General features: G+C 43.6%; 1 protein-coding gene across 5 annotated transcripts; it reads right to left on the reverse strand.

Moving 5' to 3' along the window:
* Window positions 1–493: 493 nt before the first annotated feature.
* csnk1a1 (casein kinase 1, alpha 1) lies at window positions 494–23,383 on the reverse strand. 5 transcript variants are annotated; one of them, XM_062524077.1, is made up of 11 exons: window positions 22,630–23,383; window positions 22,145–22,251; window positions 16,631–16,757; window positions 16,424–16,522; window positions 13,690–13,773; window positions 10,972–11,111; window positions 10,028–10,108; window positions 9,050–9,131; window positions 8,152–8,258; window positions 7,508–7,620; window positions 494–2,507 (listed from the first exon to the last, which is right to left on the reverse strand). In XM_062524077.1, exons 1-11 carry the CDS (start codon window positions 22,750–22,752, stop codon window positions 2,500–2,502), a joined length of 1,071 nt encoding a protein of 356 aa, XP_062380061.1. In that variant the 5' UTR covers window positions 22,753–23,383; the 3' UTR covers window positions 494–2,499. The 5 variants fall into 5 exon arrangements, with proteins under 5 accessions (XP_062380061.1, XP_062380059.1, XP_062380060.1 ...); XM_062524075.1 differs by having other exon boundaries at window positions 7,472–7,620; XM_062524076.1 differs by having other exon boundaries at window positions 7,472–7,620; window positions 9,050–9,124; window positions 10,030–10,108; window positions 22,630–23,381.
* Between the last annotated feature and the right edge of the window lie 784 nt (window positions 23,384–24,167).

Here is a 24,167-nt window from a genome sequence, read left to right on the forward strand (position 1 = left end):
CCCTGTGTCTAACGGTTGTTGGTGGTGCCCTTTTTGCACCATGAGTTCAAATGATGGGTTTGTGATGGCTGCAGCCGACTAAACAATACAACTGAAAAGGTGAATTGTAGTTCACAGGAAGGTGGAAAGCACAACACAACAAATGCTCTGGGACAACACAGCATTCATGCGTGTGTGTGTGTGTGTATATGTATGTGTGTTACACAAATTCCTTGTATAACCCCACTCTACATCCATTGTTCCACAAATTCCCTAAGGGGAGCATGTCTATGCCATTGTACTCACTGCATATCCATATGCAAGCATGTATCATACTTTGCTACCAAATGGGGAATCCCCGGCTAGCAGCCTCTTGAACACCAGTGAAAGCGCATCTGTGCACTTTTTCTTTTCTTTCTTTTTTTTAAGACATGAATGACCATTTGTCCTTGCTGCAACCTGGGAGGTTAAATATATAAATGTGGTATAATTAATTGAACCAATTACCACGATAGCCACTTGAAGCCTTTTTAATATTTACAGATATAAATCCCATAAGATTAAAACATCACCACAAGCACCTAACAACTACCCACCACCCCTACAATCAGTGTACAGGAACTGATCTAGTTAACAGCAACACCTTTAGACCTTTTCCAAAATCCCCTCTGTATCGCTGGCAACCAAAACCTCATGGGGGGGAGGGGGTAAAAAGAAAATACATTTTTCAGGTCAAAGCATTAGCTCTCTGCGTGGCGAGGCCCAAAATTCTCTCATTCAGTTGGTACAGGCGCTACAACGCCCGGGGCTGTGTTGTGGTTTGAGAGGTAAACATATCAAGACTGGAACAAATGGAGTAAGAAAAATAAAAACAAAAACAAAAATGCTGTTCGGGCTTAAGGTGAGAATTCTGGGTTCTCTTCAAATTACAGAGACTGGGACAGTGGTTCTGAGAAGTCATTTTTAATTTATTCTGACATGCTAAAAGGGAATAAATTACACTTTTATAGAATGTCCAGCAGTAGATGCCTTAAGCTGGGTCAGAGGGGTAATAAGGAGAAAAAGAAGACAGCCAAGTGTGCATCTGGTTGTGACTAAAGGCTGAGAAACTCAAAATGGATCTTCCTTCTTTTTGCAAGATCCCCAAAATATATAGAAAAGAAACCCTCAACTTTTTCTTGCAATAAAAAAAAAGACTAACAGAAAAGAGCAAAAGGTCGCTACTCTAAACAGCAGCGAGAGAAAACAAATTTAGTTTAGCAGAGAAAGTCCCAGAGATATTTTACAAGAGGATCTGCTTCACTGCAGGAAGAAGCAACAAAAACACCCTTTCCCCAAATTATCAATTCAAAACAGGGAAAGACAACTCTATAAAACTGAAAAAGTAATTTTTCCTCTGATAAAAAAGTGTATATATATGCATATAAAAATGATAACGGGAAGGGGTGACGTGAGCACATCTGTGTCTCAAAACAGAATATGGAGGCCATTGTTGCAACTCAAATGAACAGGATGATGGTTATGCGCATCAATTAAACACCCATACTTCCAAATGACAGGGGAGAAAAGAAGATCAATGCATACAATTTTCATCTAAGCAATTAACATACAGGTTTAGTTGAGATGCCTAATTTGTAATGAATATCCTTTTGTGGAGTTTATTTTTTTATTCTTTTTTTTCTTTTTTAGACTTCAGAATACCAAGTACAATATAGTTAATGCAGCGTTCTAAAGAGAAACCTAGTAGTCACTAGAATTTTTTTTCTTCACATTAGAAGCTTTTCTAGCACATATCAGCAGGCAAAATGTAATTACCTCATTTTTTAATTAAGAAAACAGAAACCCAATGTTTTGCTTAGTAATACCCAGGATTCATTTGTGACAGAAACAGGTTTAAGTTTACATGTTCTCATTTTACTTGAGGATGTAGGGAAACAAAACAAAACCAAAAAAAAAAAAAAGAATTAAGGAAGAAAAATTAAATCTCAGATGTATAAGTGTTTGGGTGGAGCCACACGGCGTGACTACGGGGGGGAAAGGGGGGGCGCCGTGATGTGCAGCTGACAGGTGAGGAAAGCCCCGCTTCCGCCTCCCACCAGCCGCATCCTGAAGGAGAGAGCTCGGGGAAAACATTGGCATGTGCACAATTATATCCTCTGTGAGTCAACCATTTTCTAAGTTTTTTTTCCTTTGCAAGTTTTGATAAAACACAAGAAAAAAAAGAAGTCTTCAGGGACAGGACAATAGAAAAGGCTACAGCTTTGAACTCCATACCAAGCCTGCTCTCTCTGTGTGAATATAGTATATACATACCAATATATAGATATATGCTGAGCATGTTATCTATATATAACGATTACATATATAGTATATGGAACAACAATGTTCATTTTTAACAGGAAAGGGTTGCCCACAATGCCTGGCAGGGTCTGGTGAATTTGATCCTAGATGCCGGGGTGTGATTGGAAGGCAAATCCTGCTACGACCTCTCTGCTCTGCTTCAATACATTGTCTTAATGCTCAGAAACCTGCAAAATAAGAACAAGAACGGAGAAAGACAGAAAGAGAGAGAGAGAGAAAGGGAGGACAAGGGTAAGTGTCAGGCGATCACAAGCGTCTTTAACAGGGTTGAGCCTCTCTTATTGGCGAGGGCCAAACCCCTCCCAGTAGAGCATTGTTTGCTCCTGTAATAAAAAAAAGAAAAAGTGCAGAGTCATCAGTCCCACTCTGCAGCAAAGCCTGGGAGTCTGCTGCAGAGCGGCCGCTGGGGAGGATCAAACATTTACACGGTCAAGTTAGGCCCACAATGTCCATGACATGGCTCACCAGGCAAGCTCAATGATTGGTTAAAATCCAACAATCCACCCGGGCAAGTTTAACAAAGAAAACCATAATGAATAACTACGTCGGAGCAGAGACATACCAGAGAAACTCCATGTCCACGGACACAACCTGCTCAAGAAGCTACACGGAAGAACGGACAAACAAGCAACACACAGGTCTAAGCCAGAATTCTACAAATGGTGCACTCTCCATGAACTACCGCAGTGAAGAGGTCACCTTGTCCAGTGGAGCCAGTACCATGAGTGGGAGGTCTCCATTACCATTCCACACTCTCCAGCACATCCACCAAGCGCGCTAATGGCCCACACGTCTTCAGGCGTCAGCAGAGACAATTCATGGCTGGACGGACTCAGGGTCACATGACTTAGTTTAATCAAGTGAGACGGTTTGTATGAAACTGACAGGATATATTACTATTATGGCCATAAAAAGTACATAGACCTTTAGGACAATATTAGCCTTGTACACTAAGGTGTATAAGTAGATATGTCCACATTTTCAAGCCATCACCCATCCTGCTCTTCAGTGGGAGTGGGTTAAGTAGGCTTTAAATGGGAGCTTTTCCTTCTGCCAGAAACTCTGTGCTTGCTTTAGGGGGTTCTACAAACAGCCTTGGAACAATGTTCCAATCTGGGGGAGAGGAATTGAGGCTCAAAAGGGATCACACTCCGCGGCCCCATACTGACATTAATTTGTCTGTAGTGTGTAGACAAAGCATTAGCACAGAGGGCTTCTAATCATTGGGAAGGTAAGTCAGTAAGTAAAAGAAAAGTCAAACAAACCATGTCAACTGATATGTATTCTCAAACTCTTTCAAGTCCCATAAACAGTAAAACACTAATGGTAAAACCTATGCATTTCGGTTCACAGCAAAACCAAGCGGAATGCATTTTTCACAGAAACACAGCCTCGCAAATTGACCAGCCTTATAAAGTCAATGGGGCAGATAAGCCTTAGCAGGCTGTGCTCGTGGAGCGACTCACGTGTGAGATAAGAGCTTTACAGCCGATATTAATACACAAGTAGTGCTGCTGCAGTTTCCTTTTTTTCTCCCCATAACTCTCCAGTTCCTCCTACATGCTGGCACTTCAGAGGGAAGAAACATTCAGCTATGCCCCCCCTCCGGCCCAGTCAAGCCCGAGCATGACAGCATCTACGCCGGGGTGCTTTAATGACGAGATCGCTCCTCTATGCTGTTCCAGCAACCACAAAGGCAGTAGCAGCAGTAGCAGTAGCAGCTCCCTCAAATGTGGTGAAATTTCAAAGGAGCTCCTTTTCTTTTCCTTTCTTTTTTTTGCTGCAGGCAAAGACTGTGCAAAGTCAACAAAAAAGCAGAAGCACTGAAAGCCTAGCCAATGACAGAGCTAAGCCTGATGTATGAGATAGAGCAGAGCCTTCAAAGGGGAGGGTGGCTTGTTAAGGGTTCAGGCGAATCATTCTCACAAGGCCGCATTTGCTCGGGAGACTTGTGTGCCAACGTGGATCATGCACTTGGATACTCCCCTTCACTACGTCAAGAGGAGGCTTTTCCCTCGGCCACCAGATCCTGGACGTTTCAAGTGTCTGGGTTCCATTTCATGGGTGAGGAGAGCCCTTCTGATGTAATAGTCCCGACATTCTGAAGGAGGTAAAAGGCCACCTAAGCGCGCCATGTTGGTTTATTATTAGCTTCCGGCAGGCAATTTAGCAAATTGACTTTGGCAGCATTCAAAAGGTAAATACAACTTGTTGGATGACAAAAAAAAAAAAAAAAAAACTGCCTTTCAGTTTGAAAAATCTAAACTTGTCGAATGCTTAATTGATAATATATCTAAGTGCAGTGAGTTAGTCTGTGCACAGGCAGTGATCTCTGTCCCTGAATTCCAAATCAAATGAAAAGCATTTTCAAAAGGCTGCCCAATCACACACAGAAAGGTCAGGGGATATCAATTCACTGTGTCAGGCAGCACGTAACCATGGTGTCTCTGCAAGACTCCGCCGATACATGATGTTGAAAGAGGGCAGGGAAATCCATTATACTGAAGCAAGCGTACTCTGGGCCCTCAACTGGCCTTGCCAAATAATGCTGATGTGGCCAACTCCAAACAAATATAATTTAAATGCCTGGTAATTGTGTAACGCAGAGGGGGCTGAAACGCGAGCTCACATCAACAATGTCTCCATTGTTAACAGACTCACAGAATGGCCAAGCCAAATTGGTATCCAAGAAACCAGCAATCCCCTGCAAATAAAATTCTTTCAAGCTCCAGTACTCAAGAGCTTTGCCACTTCAACTCCTGACTGCTCTGGCTCTAAAGGCTGCAAAATGCCCTCAGTGTTGCGCACAAGCTACCAACAAAACAAGGTGCTCAGGTTTTGTTTACTAGCCACCTAAAATGTCTCAAAAACATAAAAAAAGCCTTCCTATGGCTGGCTATATATTCTGCACTAACGAGACAAGATGCTAAGCAAGCCTTTGCTTCAGTGTGCACATGGGGGCCATGGACTCAAACAGAGGCAGTGTATACAAAGGATTAGACTTCATACCACGTCATCAGCCAATCCTATTTATAGACAAGCCTCTCCTCACTGCACTTGTGCGCTGCCATCAATTGGGATGAGTCTTAGGAGGACAGGGGAGGGGGAGGGGGTAGTGACCTCTCCATTTGGATCCCACATTCATATTTCATGCTTCTCAAAGCCTTTCTCTGGAGGTGACAGCACTGGCTGATATGCAAAATGGATTTAGGGTCTAATCACCTACAGATATAATTTAATGTGGAAACCTTCTCTCAGTGAAGTCACCCCACCAGATCATAGATGTCTTTGCTAGCTTTAGCTGTGCCTACTGGATAAGGAATTCAGTGACTGTCTGACATCATATTGTCAGGGGTTATCATCATTCCTCTGGGGAAAAGCAGAGTCCCCCCTACTCCCTTGTGACACACAGGGGGATTAACATACCCAGTCAACACACGGTAGGCTGCTTTAATTCAGACGAGATTAAGCCATTTTAATCAGCCCAACAGACGTGACATTAAAAGGTGCTATGTACAAGAATCACAGTTTAAAATGTTAAAAATGTAACCACAAATGGCAAAAGCGAGAACAACCATTTTGATGTAATGTCAACGCCTATGCCGCACACCTGTGTAACGTCTTGCAGAGATACCTACTTAAGTTAGCTGCCAGAGACGAGCAAGGCTGCAATAATGGTAGTCTAAATATCTTAATCATATCAATGTTTGCATGCTATATGTAGACTATGGCCTCAATCACCATAGCCAAACATCCTGTACTACAGTGAAGGGAGAGGGGGTAAGTGCAGACAACCAAGACCGTGAATGGTCACTGATCTCCTTGGAGTGGGGAAAATAATCAAATCACTGCAATTGCTCGGCAGACTTGCATATGCTGCAGCTCCTTTAGGATGACCACAGCCTCTATTGTTGCCTCAGCCACCCCTTCACCCACTGTATGCAGAGCAACACGGGCAGGTGCTGAATGTCCTGAATTCTCGCTCACCCAAACACAGTGCGTAGGACTTCAACCTTTTGCATGAGGGGAGACAGTCATGCATAGGTAAAGCCCATTTAGCCCACTGAAAAAATATGTCTGCCTAAGCGTTTCGGCATGGCTGCTTCGGGTTAGCTACGGGTTTTGCTCTGAGATGTTAAAATGAAGACATTATGAGGCAGATTGTGGGCAGAACCATAAGGTCTTAAGAGGAATGCAACAAAGCTGTTCACAGGATAATCTTCAAGATTATTCTTTAGCTGTAAAAAGTAATTAAACCGTTGTCCATAAGAGACTTCTCTGTGTGCAGAAGTGTTACGAGGAAAAGCACAATTTGATGTAATCCAATTCACATTTATATTACAGTCCCGAAAATGGCTCCATAACGGTTTACCCAGGACTCTCCTTCCAGCTTGCTCTTACAACACAAGCACCTGAGACTGCAATCAAAAAACACATCACATGATGAAACACAAATCACAACAGCATCTCGGACATAACGGTTGAAGACAGAACTGATGAAGACCCCATAGCCAGACATGAGAAGATTAACGAGAGACAAACAAACCAACCAACCAACCAACAAACAAACAGATGAGTGTTAAGAGTAGTTAGAATTTCACTATAATTTTTAAAGCAAAAAAATGATTTGCCATGGCAGAAAGCAACAAAAAAAGCAGATTAACAAGTGTTAGATCCAGAAACAATGGTTGCCAGAAATCTCAAGTCAAATCGCATATCCCATTTGGAAAGGGGTTAATTCACAGAGGGGATCGTTATATGATTATTTTACATCCACATAAGAAGGTTGATGAAGTCACCCCATTGGCCCAGAGAAGAATAGACACTTTGGCACAAAGTTAGTAGTCAAATTTCCCAAGGACGTCATTGCATTTGCAAGACAGACCAATTGAATGTTTCTTTCTTTTTTTTTTAGGGTGCCTTCTTAGAACACCACGTCTTATAACTTAAGGTACTCTCTCTCTTTTTTTTTTTTGGATGTGGGTGTTTCCGAATCCCCATTTATACTTTTTTTTTTTAAATTATTAATATTTTTTTTTCTCTGCATTTAACCTCTTTGCGCAAACAAATGAAAGCAATTGGTGTCTTCTGTTTTTGCACTCAAAACGTCGCTTGGCTGTTTGCTACTAACCTTTCATGTTACTCTTGGGTTTGTCAGTTTGCTTGCCTGTGGGGGTTTGTGCCTGCTGCCCCTGTCCCCCTGAAGACGCCGCCTGCTGGGCCGCTTTCTGCTTCAGCATGGTCCAGTCGAATGTGTAGTCATACTGGTGGTTCAGAGTCCTGCAGGACCACAGCAACACACACACACACCCGTTGAGACGGAAAGTCGATACGTTGGATACACACAGAAGGAAATCAAGAATGTTAACACAAATAGAACGCAATATCCAAAATGCCCATCAAAGGGGGAGAGAAGACAAAAAAAAAAAAACTTTTTGTAACACTGGTGCAGAGAGACATTCAAAAATTAATTTCATGTTCACAAATGCACCTTTTGCCCTGTGGTGTTTGTGTGGTCTAAAATGTGTCAGTGACTAAAAAGCTAAGATAATTTAAAGCACAAAGGTGGGTGGGGAAGGTGCGTCAACTCAACGAGTCAGGAAAGCTGAGTAGAGACCACACACACACACACACACACACACACACACATATTCAGTTGAATGACTACTTTTTCAGTTCTCTGTTGAGTTCTTTATTCCCCTTCATAAAGAATTCATCCTTTTCCCACACTAGTGAGCTGTGTCAAATGCTAAATGCGTGTTGGAGCATGGCCCTAGAATCGGGCCTGGAAGGGCAGGAGATGATGAGCACCTGAAGAGAATGCGGAAGAGCTGACGCAGGTACATGTAGTCCGGCGCCTCCTCGAACCGCAACCCACGGCAGTAGTTCAGGTACATGGCAAATTCCGCTGGGAAACCCTGTGAACCAGACAAAGACGCATTTTGTTTCCTCTGCTTTTGGTCTGTAAAACATCGCCAAAATAAACTTTGGTTTCAGCTCTCAGGAAAATACTCCTTCGTGGTCTTGGTGTTGGGTTCAACTGAGTGGACAACATTTTCCCTTGGCACGTTGTGAAACGCTGAGTAAGAATAACGCAACTCCATTCTTAACAGTATTATACTGGATTAGTGAACCCAGAGAGCCACTATCCGCAGAGCGAGGGAAAGTGAACCAGATTACGCAAGGTGTCCCTGCCTGGGGCCGGGAGCTGTTGGCTTGGGCGGCTACACACGTACAGGCGTGCATGTTCACAGAGGAGAGGGAGCCTCGGCGAAAGTGCTTTGCAGGTCATGGCTGCCATGTTTTAACTAGAAGGCCCTCGAGAAACCCTAAAGCCTATTTACAGCCTGGATTAGGCTGACATTTATACCCTCCATTTTTAACTGTCATGCAGGAATGGCCTTCGACTTCTCAGGGGTTTAGAGCAACCCCCTTTGGGCCATCCCTCGTCTGATCCCTTTACACACACTGGTCCTCACATCTCTCACATTGTCACAAGTTCTCACATTCCCTTCCACTCATTGACATTTCTAAGTCAGTCCATTCCGAAAGAGCAAAAACTACACTGTAATCACTGAGCGTGGGCAAAATTCAGGAGGCTTCCAAAGGTCTGTTCCCTTCTGTCGGTCACGGTGACGGGCCATTGTAATCGGCTCTCGGGATTGGAGTCGTCAACAACGGGGGTGGGCTCAAGGCCTGCGGTCCTTACCTTACACAACACCTCCACAGGGGTTGACATCTTTTTCTCGCTAATCTTCTCGTACTTCTGTTTCTTTGTGGCAGCCTGTGGAACATATGGGCGAGAAATGAATGTGTTTACCAGGACAGTCTGGGAGCACCAGTGGAGCAGCACAGCATTAGCAATATGGAAACAGCATTTGGGACCAGGGCAAAATGCTAAGTACGGCAACCCCAAATAAACCAACTCAAATCACCACCCGCTGGGGCGATCTCGATTCCTGGAAACCTAGAGGCAAACTGCTATTGTAATTTGGTCCCCTCCCCCCCCCCCCTCTCTCTCCACCTTAATTCTGTGCTCAATGTTGGCTATGTGGGCTTAAGCACTCTGTTTTACAACCACAGCCTTTCCTTCCACCACCCCAGCTCTGCTGAATATGACCTTCCTCCAGCTCTGAATATGAGGCCAGGATATGCAGGCTAGCTGATGTTCCATTTAATTACATTAAGACAGTGCGGGGCTCTACTGCGCCATTATTTAACCTTGCCTGTGCTAAATGGAGGCACCCCCCACCACCATCAGGACGATTTCACAGCACAGCGCGTGCAAAGCCGGAAAACTGGAAAGCATGTCTCGGGTTACAATTTCAGCACTGATCATGAAAAATGGCTAAATATTACAACTTAGTTACACAACACTATAATAAACCAAAGTCCTGCTGCTATCTACTGATCATCTCTATGATGATCAGTTACAGCCTAATTCTTACCTGCAGGCATGACTATTAATTTACCCTAACTGCTTAATTAAGGACAATTACACACACACACATTCAAAAGAGCAAGAGCAATTAATCCTCTGAAAAAGGCATGTGGCCTCAAAAATGTTTTGTGTTCTAACAATCTTCAACCACACACACACACACACACACACACACACAGTGACGGTAAGATCTCCAGTGGTCTCCTCTTATAATGGACAGGAAGCCCTGGAGTACCGGCCTGACATACCTTCAGTCCCTGCCAGGGCAGACTGGTTCTGTTGAAGTACATCAGCACATATCCTAGCGACTCCATGTCATCCCGGCGACTGTTGGAAACATATACCATTAATGAAGCACCTCACCACACATACACAAACACGCACAATGAACAACATGGGCCAGGCTGAAGGGCAAGGCATTTGAAATGTGTTTAACAACATCCCATTGAACTATAACTGATAACACACAGGGTGACGGTCGGGCAAAGAGGCTGCAGCAGTGCAGCTCAGAGCCCTAAATTAACTTGCTGATCAGTGACATGCCACTCTGCTGGTAAAGGGCATGCCATCCCCCTCTTGCCCATAAATCACAGAAACGCTCACAAGGAGCCCTGGTCTGCGGAATTGGGAGTCAATGCCTTCTGCCAGAGCATCAAGCCATGACACTGCTGACCTAACGCTGTGGCATCAGATCATCACAGAGTGCTGGGACAGGAGTACATCAAATAGAGGATTGAGAGCAATGGGATGAGCTGCTGTCTGCTGCAGCAATGGCCTCTAAGTGAGATTGGTCATAAGAACATCAGACAGAACACCAGATGTGTGCCATCAATGTTTGATTAACAATTTCAGTCAGCGTCTGTATAGGAAACACATTCGTTATGACTAAAATAGGCATGTCTTGGTGCTGAGTAGGATTTCCTTTGTGAGGGATTCAGTATTGTCACTACCGGAGGGAAAATACTCCATACAGTATCACTCTGAGGCAAGGCAAACTTTTGAGCCGTATTGCTGAGCAACTTTCCTGAGAATGGTTAGTCATGTTGTGACATGTTACTTTAAAATCACCAGTAGGAAAATTACAATGATCAGATCATCCAATCGCAACACATGGAACCATTTACGTAGTTGCCCAGCAACATCGCTGCAAAATCCCCGACGGACCATCACCTTAAGAAAATGGTGTTTACCTCTGCTCAATGCCCAGATGTGCGTTGATGCTGGCATAGCGAGCTGTGCCTGTGAGATTTTTGTCTTCTCTGTAGGGTATGTGCTGTCGCGTCCGGTTGTCCCGGTATTTTTTGGCCAAACCAAAGTCGATGAGGAACAACTGTAACAAAAGCAACATAATATCTGATGTTTAAGAGATGGAGCTCGACCTCAAAAGGGAAAAACAAACAAAATAATTGTATTTCTAGAAATGGGGTCAAGCTGAGAGAGTCTCCTCCTCTCTAGGCTTTCTGCCCTGCAGGGCCCTGAACCAAGTTCACTGACAGCCAGGCCCCCCAATCCCAATCTGTTCGCATACCACTCAGGCACATAATGGTTTCATAACGTCAGTCCTGGGGTCTTACAACACAGAATTAGGTTAATAGTAGACACCACCTAGATTCTATGCAAATCCATCTCAGTGTTGAACTGGCATTCATCAGCAATGGATGTCTACAGGTCACAATTTAAACGTTCCATCAGGCCACAGGCCCTTGGGAGAGGACACCTTGGCCCCGCTTGAAAAAAAAAAAAGAACCTTGATTGGGCCAACACATTCATTTCCACAGAGACAGCAGTGGGGGCCGCTACCGTATTGAAATGGACTCAGTCAGCCGTGCTGTGCTTGCTCCGCTCAGCCAGGGGGATTCAGACCTTATTTCCTCTTGTCAAGAAAATTAGTTACGCCATCCGTGAAATTCCATTTGGGTGCTTCTATCGAAGTGGGGTGGGGCGGAGGGTATACATAAAAAAATAAAAAGGTCCTAACACGCTTAAGTGTGCCACAAGCCACCACCAGACATGAAATGCACATTTTATTCACTCCTGCTCCAGTGTCACCTGCGTTTGCCTTGTTTTCAACAATTCTCTCATAGAAACACAAATGAAGTATGGAGCCTCTCTGCATCTAAAAATAATAGTGTTACAAGGGCAACCAAAATAGCACTTTCCAGGCAGGACAGAACATGAGAGTTGGGGTGGAGGAGTTTGCATTTAAGGCTTTAAGGTCCACTATTGAAATGGGTCAAATACAGAAAGATCTCTTAAGACAGTGCTTGAACACTGAGCCTGCAAACTGGTTTGTCCTCATTCAGATAAAGCTCTAAAAGAAAAAAAAAACAGTTTGTAAATCTAGGCAGAGAAAAAGGTCAATGTGCTGCGTAAAAAAAGGGACTCACAAAGATCTCCAGTTGTGAGGCTAGTAGTTTAGATAAGCTTAAGTATGTGATAAGTATGTGAAATGGGTTCAGCTGTAACAAGGAGTTTCACTTCCGGCAAAAAGGCCTTCAGGGAAGCAGCCGAAAGAAACTGCTCGTAAAACAACTTCTGAAAGCTAAAAGAAAAACTAGATGGAAGTGGTTTGCATTAGAAACTTCGGAAACCTATCAGAATGGAGCCAAATACCAACAGAGCATTCACAGTTGCTAATAAACAGTGTTGTAGCAGTGGTGAGTCTTTCTCAGAAGAATCCAAAAACCCTGTAGAAAAAAAAAACATCACAAGAACCCCCGGTCTTTAAAAATCTGTTATAAAAGGAGTAATATGACTTTAGTTTAAAAGAGGGAAAAAAAACACGGCGAGAAAGAAAATCTTTTGAGGCCATGTAATCAGGAAACAAGCGCAAACCTCACCACACCCTTTAGCCAGTGCCCATTCTGACTTTTCAGGCCTGTGTTTTCCAAACACACTCCATTTTCTGCTCTTTGAGCCTCTGGCCACAGGCCAGCGGCAGACAATGACGTCAGTGTGCTCACTCACTCACTCGCCCGCCCGCCCGCCTCTCCCTCTCTGGCACTCAGCAGCTGGCTCAGACCAGCTCCACTGCACTCGTTCCCTATTGGGGGGTTTGGGGAGGTGGGCGAGAAGGATCACCTCAAAGCAGACCCCCCCCCCCACCACCAACCCACACACACACACCCCACGCCCATCCACTCGCCTCCTCTTGCACCCACCGGAGGACCCAATGCGCAAGTCATGGCGAGGTCTTTTTTTGAACGGCTCGGCCCAGTTCTGTTTGTGCTCTACAGGTACTGGAGAGAAAACAGCCCATGCCACCCGGATTATTGGTTTAAGGGGCTTCTTCAGCCTGGCTGGGCTCATAGGGGGATGACATTTTTATCAGCCTTTCAACAGATGGGACTCTGCTGCTTGCATGTGTGCTGGTGCCCGGTTCCCCCTCTCTCTTGTTCATGTACAGTTATAACCTACTGTTCTAGGGGTAACAGTGATCACCATGTTCTGCTTTTACAGAACATCCAACCCTAGAACTAACTGGATATGGTGACATCCCAGTGACATTGATGTGCATGGACAAGTACAAACAAATGAAGTAGTGCTTCTAACATGAAAAACTTGTCACTCATAAAAACGGAAAACAAAAATGCAATAAAACAAAATATATATATAAAAACCCCTTAACCTTTTCTGTACACAAGGCACAACGCTCTGCCTCTGCAGACTCCCTTCAATCTGGATTAGGAGTTAATCTCTATTTTGGTTTAGCATGTGTGTCTGGTTTAATGCCAACAAGTGTTAATGGTTACAGATCAAATGAAGGAAAAAAAACAAAACAAAAAAAAACGGAAAAAAAATAAAACACTGCTATGATGTAGAAGGAAGGGGGGATTCCAAAAAAGGAAACCAAAAGAATAGAAAAGACTTTGGTGGGGTTGTATTAGGAGGCGGTGGAGGGTTCAGACCTGGTTTAATCCTGAGAAAGATGGGTCCTGAGAAGAACTAACAGCCAAGCTTCTTTTCCTCTTCCCCACTGGAGTTTCTAAACACTGAACAAACAATAGAGGGTGCAGTGCATCAAAACAGTATTGCTGACAACCCCACACGGCCAGCGCAGACAGGCAACACCAAGGCTCAGAAAAAGAACGGGAGAAGGAGCAGCAGAAGGGCGTAGGGAGGAGGGGAAGAGAAAGCCCACGGCCATCCTTCGTCCACCAGCTAGGGATACTGACTACAGATTCGAGAGGGAGAGAGCGCTCTGCTCCACTACCGAACCCCTTCCTGGAAGTCGGCCTTGGCTGAGTTACAGCCCTGGCTTAGCCAGCATGTAGGCTAGGGAGCGAGAGGGAGGGAGGGAGGGGAAGTGGGGGAAGAGATGCCCTGCAACAAATGCGAGCCCCCACCCCCATTTGCCTCGTTGGGTTTATTTTTCCCCCCCAAAGCCATAGTGGCACATGTGTTATTTATGGTTACCCAACCTCCCACCCCCCCTCCAATGCTGTTCTATCTGACAAACTGTTTCCAAGCCTGATTCACTTTTTTGACTTTGCGGACTTTAACACTAGCCATGCCACATATGACAAAACTAAAAGGGACCATCACTTCAGGTGTAGAGCAAAAGTGTAGATGGCCTGAGAGAAAGATGGCATGAGGTCCACTTTGCTGGTACAACTAGGGTTAAAACAGGGCAAATTCTACAGCCATTTCCTCTATTAGTCACTATTTCTTTTAAGGCATGAGAAGCTTTAACAGAAACCAAACCAAAAACAACAAAAGAAGAAAATTGTGGCCATCAACAAACTTGCTTTTGCCCGACCATGTCCCCGTGACGACAGAGGAAGCAAATGGGGTCAAATGAAAGCTTTTCATGGGCCATGGGCTAGAGACACACCTTCAGTAAGGAAGAGGCTAGAATACTGCTGGCATTTGGCAAGGCCAAATCGGGAAGGGAGAAGCTTGACAGAAAATAAAGACAGGAGTAGGGTGAGGAGTATGGAGAAGGGGAGGGAGAGAGAGAGGGAGAGAGAGATAGAGAGAGGAAGCAAAGCGTGCAGTAGCCGTCGATATGCTCTGTGGATTTAGTACAGCTGTGCAAGACATATGAGGACAGCTTTTAAAATTGCGGCTTTGCGTTTGGGGGTGGGGTGGGGAAATGTTCCTACAGAGCGGCCCTGGGTAAAGCAACACAACAAGCAAAGTTAGTCTAATGATGCCAAGCTGGGTGCCCTTATCAAAGTCAAACCAGACAACGTTGGCAGAAGTGGGTAAGAAGGGTGAAAAGCTAGGCGTGTTCACTAGAGGAACTCCATACTACTCCATAGAGTATCAACCCTGGGCTGAAGATGCTGAGTAAACATTGGATCATTAGCAATGCCACATACCATTAATATTACCAAATTGTATAACGTACTAGCAGCTGTCACAATTACTTGAAATTAGAGAAAAAATGGTGGTTCTGGCTCTAATTTGGCAATCTGTGAATCTAAGGATTGTATAACCCCAAACAGCCACCATTAAGATGAATCTATGAATCTTGATTACGTTTAAGTAGATCTGTCCACAGAAACTACACACATCTTTCTGGGAGACACGTAGGCTATGGTAGGCACCAATGTGAGGGACAGCAGGTAAAAGCAGAGAGGGTTGGAGTGAGCTTGAGCGAAAGGCCTTTGACTTCAGAAGATAGTGTGTGGGATTTTACACAAAAAGACAGACATAAAAAGAGAAAGCCTAAGTCTAATCAGGTCCCCCCTGTCTGCGGCATCCAGAGCATTGCCTGCTCAAGGCTTCAGTGGAGCCACGACCAAGGCCTTCCTACCAGGTGATGTGAGAGAGGGGGTGTGGGGGTGTGTGTGTGTGTGTGTGTGTGAGTGTGTGTGTGCGTGCTTCTTCTCTGACCAGTGATTTTTTAGTGTGACAAAGGGGTGAGATACATAAGTGTATGCAATAAATAATAAAAAAAAGATCGAACAAATTAACAAAAATAAAAAAAGCTTGAGGCTGGCATTCACACAGACACACAATGGTAAACACTTACTCCAGACAGCACTGCCAAAAATGGTAATACAGGCTTCACTGCTTTGGTACGAAAAGAGTACCAGTGCGTTTCATTTCATACTAAGAGACCCACAGGGTGACCACCAGAGATGGTGCTGGTATGCCACATTTAAATGTGCATCATCATGCTTTAACTTTGCCAAATGTTGCCTGTCTGCAAGGGCTCAAAGTAATGAGTAACAAAATACAAATCAGGCAACCTCAGGTACATTCGGAACAAAACAACTTCGAGAGGGAGAACAAATAAAATGACAGTCACATGCAAAAGCCTTCTTGTTTAATCCCACTGCAACCTGTTTGTTTCCAGAGAAGCCTCTGTTGAAGCGCAGGACATCACACGGACACTTGCCGAAACCTTGGATAACCGCAAACTGGGTATCACGGTGAACCTTTATGATTCAAAGTGCTTGATTTTAATCCTGGTGGTATGCTTTGGCTCTGAAGCATGTTCAAGTGTAAGGTTAAAGGGACTTGAACCCGTGAACAACAATAAAGGAAACGGTTTACAGTAATGTCCCGATGCCTTAATTGTGATCCTATAGGTGATCACGATAGTCAGCTGAAAATAGTGACTATCCTGATCAGAGACTGGTCCTTGTGTAGCTGAACGGTTGAAGGGGTGAAAGTTGGGTCTTATTTTACCTTATTACAGTGGCGGCCGATGCCCATTAAAAAGTTGTCTGGCTTGATATCTCTGTGGATGAAGTTTTTTGTGTGCACATATTCAATTCTGCTGATCATCTGTGGAGACACAAGAGGACATAAAGATTTACGTTTCAAACCAAAATGTGTGCCTGGACACCAGCTGTCCGAGCCAGTGTTACCCCCCGCACCAGAAGTGTCACTTACCTGATCTGCGAGCATTAGAACAGTTTTCATTGTGAACCTGCGGGAGCAGAAGTTGAAGAGATCCTCCAGGCTGGGCCCCAGCAGGTCCATCACTAGGACATTGTAGTCCTTCTCTTGCCCATACCACCTGCAACACACCAGCACCACGGTCATTTCCCCAATACCATCACTCTCCTGGACAGCTGCATCCAATTAAAACACTCTATTGATCCTATGATGACCAGCACTAAAAATACATTCACTTTGTCGCACACCGGCTTATTGGTATGGTGAACCGGCTAGGATACCAGTCCCAGCAAGGCTAAAAATTTAGCCTTTCTTTGACCAGAGTGTGACAGTTTGCCTTAATTTTATAAATGTTAAAATAGCATACGGACTGAAAATACATCAGGTTATAGAAATGGACAGTATGTGTCATAATGTATAGAATCAGATTAAGTGTCAAGTCATACACGCAGTTATAATGCAGCACTGAAGTGGAAATTCTTGAGCGTAGCCCCAAGAAACGAAAACCTGTCCAACTGACCCCTCAGGAAAGAATGTGAGAGGGCTCAAGAATACCACACCTCGCTCTTCTTCCCACAATACTCAGCTAACATGCCAGTCTAGCCATCAAGTGTACACAGCACCGAGCAGAAGTGCCCCCTCCACCCCCCCCCACAAAAAAACCTGTCTGTTGAGTTGTGTTCTCCTGTGCTAGCGTGCTGACAGCAGTGTGCTGATGTAGCAGGTTTATGGGAGAGGCAGTGCAGCTGAGGGGTGGAGCAGGGGCCGGGACTCATTCATCATTAACCAAAAGGTTTTAGTTTCCAGGCGCCCTGGCCGCGCCGCGCCGCTCCTCCGCTAAGCACTGCTTCTAGAGGTCAGCGCTAGTCCCCACGCCTCCCGTCGCACGCAGTGCCAGCGCGGTCGCCAGGCAACCAGCAAGGCCTCGCAGGCAAAAGCATGATTATGGGGGGGGGGGGAGGAGGAGCCGGGGTGGACAAGGTAACATAATGGCAACAAGTCTCTACCGTCAGGTCCTCGATACACATTTCATTAACCAAACTGAAAGAGCATCAGTGGCCATCTCATGTCTGCACTGGTAATGCAGGAAACTGACAGTACTTTGACCGGGCAAACAGACGCTCCCAACCGACTGGCTCTCCTTCACTTGCATTCCCAGGACCACACCTTTCACACTGAAGCTCAAAGACAAACATCAAAAGGCTAAGCTTACATGTAAAATGCCTCAAAGTCCATTAGCAACAGAGCGGTGAGCATTCACACAAATGTCATCAATCAACAGAGCACAATGTAACATTTCACTTTTAATTCCCGACTATACAACCATGATTGAATTCAATCTTTCCAGTCATACTTTCAACATACAAATGTATTTCATAGAATTTGTTAAGACGGTCTTTTATTCTCCTTATAGCCTAGATGTAGTCTGTAAATGTTAACCCAGTGATGGGAAGAACATTAACCAAATGCCTAGAATAGTCATTAAGCCAGACCTAGTAACTGGGTAACATGGCCGTCAACTTAGGCAATACTGACAGAATCTCAGACAAAATGGAGATGTGAATAACCTTCTGTTCTGTAACTCAAACAGCTCATGACGATTTTGTATTAAATCATTAGGACAAGAGTTTAGTTTTTGCCATTTTTATTTTAACTCTGAAATATGACATGGAATCATGGAAAATAGTTTTAAAAATCCAAACTTGGAATGGAGACCAAGCGTTGAGGACCACCATGCAATAATGTCCATGCCACTGGACAATTAACAATTGCCTGAGAGTAAACAAACTGAGTAGTTTTAACTTGAAAAGATTTTTCTGGAGGAAACAGCAGACCTCTCTGTGGGACACTCATTTCCTTCAACGTCTCCCTCCTCCCACCGAAAAAAAAAAAGAAGAAGAAAAGGCCACCAACTATCAAGCCTACCAGGGAGAAAACGAAAGAAAGATCAGGTTTTGTAAACCCTTAAATAACTACCAATATGTCACAGGTTGGACTATAGCTTGGAAGTGAAGTAGGCTGGCCTGATTAAGACCTGAAAGAGCACAGCCTCAGTGTGCCCCGCTCCACGCACACAAGCAGCGCAATGATTCATGAGTGGAGGAGGGGCGGCCTGTTCTGCAGGTTCTCCCAGCACCGACATGTTTCCTGCTCCTTTAAAATCGAGTGCAGTGACACATTCTTCCCTGGTCAGCCTTCTGGTCTGCTCTGAACAATGTGCTGTATGGAAAGCACAATGCTCACTGCGCTGAAGTTAGGGTTATTTTTCTGCCTGAGGAAGGAAATCTGCCGTACTATAGAGTGCTCAGCGATGACCAGTAACCTCAGACAAAGCTTTCGCAAACAGTGTCGTACATTAGAGGAAGTGAATATGAAAGACTGGCTGGTGACTGTCCTATCATATCCACACTACTACTCAATTTGAACTAGGTACTCCAATAAGTTAACTGGTCTTGAAATACCTTCTAAAATGGATACAGTCTATGAATTGATTTGAATTTTTAGACAGAAAGTAGGTCTTGCCCAAAGGGGCCCCAACAACTCTCCAGGCCAAACTTCTGTGCTTCTAACTGACTTCTCCATACCAGCAGGACTCGAGATTTAATATATCGTCACTTGCCCATCAACCTAGTAGAACTGTCGGCAATATGCTGGCTGATCAAGTACCTTAAATGCCAAATCATCATACCTCAAAGCATAGCTCACTTTGGCCAACCATCTGGCACGGAAAGAAACATACTTTTACAGGTTCTACAGGTTTTCAGAACACCTGCACTCATCACAGAATCTTAGACAGGGAGGATAAGCTCAATTTCTTCGTTTCACAAAGCCACCAATCTATTCAAATTCACTTAACATCCTTTTCAACAACGTTTAACACACATAAGCTACATATTTTTGAGTCATAGCCGCAGAACATCGGTCATACTAAATTTAACACTGTGCTAGAACAGACAAGAAAACGAGGGAGGTACCTAAAGCGTCTGTCACAAATAAGACAACATACTAGGAATGTCACAATACTTCATATTTTACTTCATAATTAGTCCCAGGAATGTAATTCTTTCAGTCTTGATGGAGGCATTTGAATGCATACAAGTACTCTAGTCTGCAGTAGTTCATTCACTCACTCTTGCTCACATATGTGCCAGTGCAGCACAATCATGATCTGCATTGAATCCACACAGCACACACTACCTATTCATGGGTTTCATCAGGTCCCTTTCCACAGGTGTATACAATCAAGCACCTTGATTATCAATGCAGACTGCATGGTGCTTGATTAATACACCTGTGGAAAGGGACCTGATGAAACCCATGAATATGAATCTATGCAGCACCGACAGCATAGCCTGCGAGAGTCCTACATGGTGTTAATTTTACTAGTGTACCAGGTGTGTCTGCTTCGCTCTACAATTCCGTAACATAAGGCTAATAATAATAATAATAATAATTGGGGGGAAATAATTAAACAAACTCCATAGAGCAAGCAATCTCTCCTTAGATAATCTATATTGTGTGCTCGGAATTTGCCAAAGTTGCCAAGAAAGAGACAATGTATACCGTAACATGGCAGCATATCATATTAGCTTACGTTGGCAAGCCAACTACCCATAGTAGGTAGGCTGAGATTGAAGTTCAACTGATACACACACTGTATAACTTCTTGAAGTCTGTCTAGTTACATAATTAGGAAGATGTGGGCCAAAGTGGCATGTTGAGCCTAAAGCCAGAGGTGAAGTCAGCAACTAACAGCAATATTGTGGCAATTACCTTGTTGCTAGCTGTTTACAGTTTAATACAATTGATGTTTCTTACACAAAAATGTTTAAAAGATAAAAAAGGGAAAAGGCCACCGTTGACAATAGTCACAGTTTGCCAAAAACTTTGGGCTTTAGGCTCAACAAAGCACAAATCCAGCTTCATAGCATACCCTCCATTTCGCCTTCGTCCTCATCACTTTCTGACCACAAACATATTACAATGATGAGTTAGGACATAATCTGTGACCCAATAGCAGATAAGCACAGAGTACCATTGGGTTGGGGCAGGATCCTAGTGGATTTCAAAAGCACAGGCACACAGTAGGTGGGGTTCACTCATAGTTTCCCCCCTACTGATGTCAATACATGAAGTGAATTTGTTATCAGTGAACCCAGATGCATGACACTGACTGCAATATGCTTTTATACTGGATGGATTAACGGTCCAAATTCTGTTCTCAAGAGATTAAATAAACATATACTTACAAATATAGGCCAAACTAGAGTATTATGGCAATATGTTTAGTCAGTCATTTCCATCAGTTCCTCAAACTTACAAACTAACCTAAATAACGTGTATTAGGACGATGTTCACAAAAAAAAAACAGATATATATTCACATACCTCATTAAAATAAACACGAGTAATAGAATACTGACACATATTTGTCTGATGTATCTGAGAAATTAGGCTAAACAACAAATGGAGGCTACACAATGCTTCAGAGACCGTTACTGAAATCTACACTTGGCCTGAATAAGGTGGAGTTTGTTATTCACTTGTAATGAACCCAAAAAGGATCATTCGATCATTTGAATACTGCGAGGGACACTGGCCTGCTTCCGACATGTTCACGTCAAGTGTCGTATAAACATAAAACGTCTGCACACTTCGATATTGCTATTAAAAAATGCAACTTTTAACAACTCAGTTGTAGCAGTAAACAGAACAGTAGGAAAACACCAAGGCAGAGGACATGAACTCGATGTAACATATACGTTGTTAGCGGTAGCGCCATGGATTACGCGCAACATTTAATCCCGGAAGATAATCACGATTGACAGGGTTTCGAATGCAGAAATTCGAATAGCTTGCATCCATCGTAATACATAAGACAGAACAGACCATTAAACACACAGTAATATTAGAATGAAATATATAGAGGCTCCAGTCTTCAGTAACCTTGACAGACAATGCGGATAGGCCCCAAAAGTTGTTTTCGCTCGCACTGGGCCGCCGCCATTTTCTAACCGAGTAGGAGGACATGTTGGAACAAACACAACAAAAGAGGAGCGGCCATTTCCAACCAGAGTAACGTTAACGTTAGCAAGACATCTACTTGGCACAACTGGACGCGTAACAACAACGTTAATGTCACACTTTCATCGTGTGGAACACGGGAAAACACAATAGACACAAACACATATTCCGTTGTTTCAGTGCTCCACTGCGACTGACCAAATATAGCCAAGCAAGTCAACCTAATGACGTTACAACCTTTCTAAGTCTCCTAACTTCGTATAGCAAACATAAAGGCAAAATCCTGATAACTCCGGCAAAGTGAATAATCTAATAACCGCAAATACTAAACGTTACACTTTTACCTAAACCAGGTGAACAGCACAATCCCATATTTTCTATATAATTTCACTAAACGATTGCTAATGTTCGGCACCTTAGCTGAACGATATCGCAATCCAGAGGAATTCGACGTCCAATTTGTAAATCCAATTTTGTGTCTTACCTGATGTGTGGAATTCCGACACCACCTTGAAGTATTTTATACAATTTGCTTTCATATAACAGCTGGGGATGTCTGGCCTTCTGGGATTCCAACTTTACTGCTACCTCCTACAACAAAAAGATTAACATCGAAACCTGCTTACAAGTGGTTGATCGAGAAACTTAACAATTGAACATGCAAATATAACTTAGCATTGTGATAGTTAAACGTTCGCTTTAATTTCAAACATGAAATGTGTATACATAATTTCGTCAACACGGTCGACGAAAGCAAATGTGGGCAAATACAGCGAATTGTGAGTTAGCTATTATTTGCAGGCTAACATTAACTTCATGTTAGCTGAGAGGTACCCTAACGTTACCAAAAGCTTCGCAGGTAACGTTACCATTAGCACAGGTCACCAAAGCCATCGTTTCCACCCAGGCACAGTACAAAAACTAAAAAATATATTTAATTTATAATAATGATCAGACCAGCAGACTTACCTCTCCATTTGTAATATTGATTGCCAGGTATATGTCACCAAACGATCCGGATCCGATTTTCCGAACAAGCTTGTATTTCCCACCGACTATGAATTCGGCTTTAGAGCCGCTGCTGCTTGCCATGTCCTCGAGTCACGAGCAACACTCGATCAGTTTAAAATTGTGTTATTATGGGACTGAACCGGTGCTTCCCTTAGGCCTTTCGGTAATCAGAACATTCAGTCCTTGTTTGTCGTGGACGACTCTCACTTGAAACAATGTAGCTAGCTAGCGTTAGCAAACGACCTAGCTAGCCAGTTCTATATTTGTTACGAAGTAACTAGCCAACTATTTCTAGAAACACAAAACATTAATATCATTTATATTTGTAATAGTCCGTCAAAATCGAGCAAAACATCAAGGTTCCCTGAAAATGCTCCAAACGGATGGCTTTGTCAGAAGTCCAGTATTTCCAGTTTCAAGATAGCCAGCTAGCTAGCCTGCTAGCGAGAAATCGAAAGGACACCAGCAGAACTGCAATTCGCAATTCGACAACGACTCTTCCTTCATGAACCACCTCGGTGTGAGGGGCGATGCCTTCCCTTTGTTTGTCGAAAGTCCGATGTTACCCACGAACTAAACTTAATCTTCCCTCTTCGATTAATATTTTTATGAATTAAACGAGTCGCTTCTTCCTTCCAAAGAGCAACCCACTCACTCCGCCATCTTGTCACTCCACCGACCGTCTCGAGGTGATTTGACTTCTTCTCACCGAAGGTGGAGCGCGCGGGGGAGCAGAGAGGGAGTCAGCCAAGCAGCTGCAGGCAGGGGAGGGGTTGTGGCGTCATTGGCCTGCGGAAGCAGGCAGACAAGAGCGCGCATGAAATGTAAAAAAAAAAGAAAAAGAAAAGAAAAACCGAAAGCTCGTTTGAAAAATTGTTGTGTTCGGGAAAACAGTTTTAGATAGTCTTGTCCACTCTATGTTCACTGTATGTAGTAGCCTAGGTCTGGAATTGCTTCTTAATAATGGGGGGGTCTCAGCAAGCAAAACAAAGTTGCAGAATATTCGAACTTGGAGGTTATTCCCGTTCTTAAACTTAAAAAAATTAATGAAACATTCTATTGCCAAATGTTCATACACTATCCTACTGCATAACTTGTTTGGCAATTGGATAAGACCTATTGCAATGGCCTACCGGGCCGGTCATCAGCATAAATAGATGTGAACTAGAAGTGAATAAATTCACTTTTAATTTAAAATTGTATTAAAATGTTATTATTATTTTTTATCATAGTTGAATTAGGCCTACACTTGGATCTTAAATATAGGCCTATATTTGCAACGAGAGCCCTCTGAAAGGCTAAACGAAAGCCTAGCACAGAAGTTAATTATCTGTAAGACAGACGTTTAATTAGTTCATGGAAAATGATAGGATGGTGTAGGCGAGGCCTAGCCCTTCTCGACCCACTACGTATTATAAATCTAAAGCATTTTATAGCCAAGTATCTCACAGACAGCAACATCATTTAACGAAGAGCACTGCTGCCACCTATAGATT

This window comes from Sardina pilchardus, chromosome 21 (assembly GCF_963854185.1).
Source record: "Sardina pilchardus chromosome 21, fSarPil1.1, whole genome shotgun sequence".
Lineage (NCBI taxonomy): Eukaryota > Metazoa > Chordata > Actinopteri > Clupeiformes > Clupeidae > Sardina > Sardina pilchardus.